Genomic DNA, 3,114 nt, shown 5'->3' on the forward strand with positions numbered 1-3,114 from the left:
AATCACAGCCCTGTCACAACCCACACACAGTCCAATCACAGCCCTGTCACAACCCACACACAGTCCAATCACAGACCAGCTGTCAGACATGTTAGGTGTGATAATGGTTGCGTGGTGTTCCCTGGGGAGGCGGAGGGTACCTGATGGCGGGGCCTTCCAACAATGGAAGGGAAGACAGCGCGGGGCGCGTCATCTCCAGCAAAGCCAGCCTTGACCAAGCCAGAGCCGTTGTCGCACACAAGGGCGGTAGTCTCGTCGTCGTCACACATGACTGGGCTTCAATGGTGGTCTGTGGGTGATGACGGAAGGAGGGAGGGAGAAAGGGAGGGAGGGAGAAAGGGAGTGAGAAGGGAGCAGCTGTCTAAACCATTCCTGCCATAGACAGCATAGCAGGAACGCCAACCATAACTGAACAAAACCAGATACGTAAACAGTTTTGGAATAATAAGAACCAGAATCTTTGCTTTTGAGGAAATATTGTCTACTTAAAGTTAATATTTTCTCTGTTGATCAGCTGTTTGGAAAATGCCATCAACAGCACACATACCTCAGCGTGTATCTTAAATACCCCTTACAGTCTCCTTATAGTCTCCTTACAGTCTTCACAGACTGCTGATGAATCTAGGGTGTGACTTTATTTTGGTCCCAACTTCAGCTACTGATACTGTATCTCCATGTTCAGAAGTTCCTGGGACATTCAGGGGCTGCCGAGGTAGCGCCAAAGAGGGGCATACCAGCGTCAGGAGGCAAGATCCTCCATCTATTTTAAGCTCCCAACTCCCTCTGCTCCCAAACACGGCGAAGCAGGAGCCATGTGGGCCTGTGGAGCCCCTATCTGCAGCTGTGTCAGCTCGGGATGAGCCAGGAAGCAGAAACCTGCTCTGGGCACATTGTGACACCTCTGGTCACCGCTCGCCTCCTTGACCCCTACCACTGTCATGGATTCATTCATTTGATAGCGTTCAGTATAGTCCTAATGGTCTTGATATGATTTAATATTTAACGATGAACAATGTACAGTTAATTGTGACGTATTTGAGGGGTTTACAGATTGCGTACATCCTTAAAATGTACTTTCTCAAACCGCATCAGTCTCAAAAAGGGTTTATCCTGTTGCTCAGTAGTAAAAAACAACAAACAAAAACACTTGTCATCTATAATTTCCACTTAACAGTTTGAAGTGTATTCTCTTACTTTACTGTTAAATACTAAAGTATACATTTACAGTATTAAGCCCAGTATTTTAGTCCAGTTTCAGTGACCATCTTTGCTAGATCAAAACACTTTTCAAAGAACAACTTAAACATGAACAAACATAAACAAACATACACTCCCAGAAATCCTGACATCCTGTAAAGAAACAAGCTGTGAAAAGCACTCACCAAGTTGTATCACTAGACAGATGCTTCCACTGGGACAGAGGACCACAGTTAGAGGAGCCCTTAAATAAGACCTGGGTCACTGGTCTGGAGGAGGGGCTAGGGACCTGGGTCTCTGGTCTGGAGGAGGGGCTAGGGGTTCAACCAAGTCCAAATAAGAACCGCTAGCACAAAAAAACAACAACCAAGAAGAACATAGTACATTCATCTGACCAGGTCGGAGGTAACCCAAAATGGAAATACTTGTAAATGCCAAACTGAGCGGTTCAGTTGTAGGATGTGCGGGAAGGAGGAGATGGAGGATCACAGATGTTGATGCAATACTGATTGTGACAAAAGTTATATTCTTTACTTTTTAACAAAAATGTTTATACTTTGGGCTGATAAAACGTGTGAAAATGTGGAATCTTTATAAACAGCTTGATGTAAATCACTAGCGCATCAGTCACTGTAAACATCAAAAGTAAAAAGGTAATGTGTCAGATTAAGTAATCAGAGAACTTCAATTATCAGTTTTTCTCAGCTACAGTGGCTTGTTGTTAAATGCAAAGGGTAGTCAATCACAGACTTAGGATCGGGGATTATTACATCCAGTGTTTTGTCAGGTAAGTGCCCCTCGTACCCCCCGCATGAAGCCCAGATGGGGGGTAACAGTGGACTGCTTCTGGTTACGTAACTGAGCCCCACTCTAGGACCCCAGGACACTGTATATGTCGCTGGGCCGGTGGTATGTGAGCTGAGCCCCTAAACCAGGAACAGCTGAGAGCGATGCCAGTGACATCCTCTCTCTCAGCCGGCTGTCTGTTTGGCCCACTGGTTGCACAGCTCAGCCCTGATTGGCCCAGCTGTCTCCTTTTAGGGTTATGGTGAGTAACAGGTGGTGTGAATGGGCATCCAGAGAGGTTTTGTGGTGTTCAGCTTGGAAATGGAGCTCCATGATTGTCGTAACTCCAGACCCTAATATTTTCAGTGTTTCAGTGTTCAGTGAACGAGTTTCAGTGGAAACTCATTCATCCTCTCATCAAACTCATTAAGTTTGATTTCTCACAGACTGATTAATGTCTCTCTCCAGGTTATCTTGTATGCAGTCTGATCTCATGAACATGATTTAATATGATACATATATATCTGACGTGTGATAGTCTGAAGGGCTATGAGGGGAATGGGCCAGACAGGGTTCGTTACACTGCGGTACTTCTCTGTGGTGACTGTCAGGATACATCACCTCCCCAGAACAGGCCTCTCCTCCCAGCGAGGCTCCGCAGCTGCCTATATATAGATGTTTTTCTCTCTAACTCCACAGATAGGTGCTGGATGAGAGGGCTGTGGAATCATCACAGTCCTATCATGTCAAAGTACCAGCCATGGCATTTTACAAGATTGAATCACATTTGCGTACCGCCCATTTCTTCAATGCGATTAGTAAATCTATAAAATCAGCTACATATTTTGGATGTAGTATTACATTGTTGAATGTGGATCGTTCTTTCGGTAGTGTAGATTATGGTAAGGGATACCCATCAATGACATCGTTTTGTCATGAACTCAGAAACTGTTGATAATACACTTGGGATAGGATTCCACAGCGAATATCATTTTGATAAGAGATTCGATCCTTTTGAACAATAAAAGAATATGTTTTGTTTAGAATGGATACACGTTTACATTTTCGGTCAAATAAGTAGGCTACAATATGTAAGAATTTTACATTACTGCCACCTATGTTATTTTTTTT

At 44.2% G+C, this 3,114-nt stretch overlaps 1 protein-coding gene across 1 annotated transcript in view; it reads right to left on the reverse strand.

Annotated features, from left to right (window-relative positions):
• actc1b (actin alpha cardiac muscle 1b) overlaps positions 1–1,478 on the reverse strand; it is a 4,810-nt gene extending 3,332 nt beyond the window's left edge. The window contains exons 1-2 of the mRNA XM_047050696.1: positions 1,383–1,478; positions 141–289 (exon numbers count right to left, since the gene is read on the reverse strand). Of these exons, the coding sequence (XP_046906652.1) occupies positions 141–269 (129 nt within the window). The 5' untranslated portion in view covers positions 270–289; positions 1,383–1,478. The remainder of the gene's footprint in view (positions 1–140; positions 290–1,382) is intronic.
• Positions 1,479–3,114: the final 1,636 nt, after the last annotated feature.

This window comes from Hypomesus transpacificus, chromosome 3 (assembly GCF_021917145.1).
Source record: "Hypomesus transpacificus isolate Combined female chromosome 3, fHypTra1, whole genome shotgun sequence".
Classification (NCBI taxonomy): domain Eukaryota; kingdom Metazoa; phylum Chordata; class Actinopteri; order Osmeriformes; family Osmeridae; genus Hypomesus; species Hypomesus transpacificus.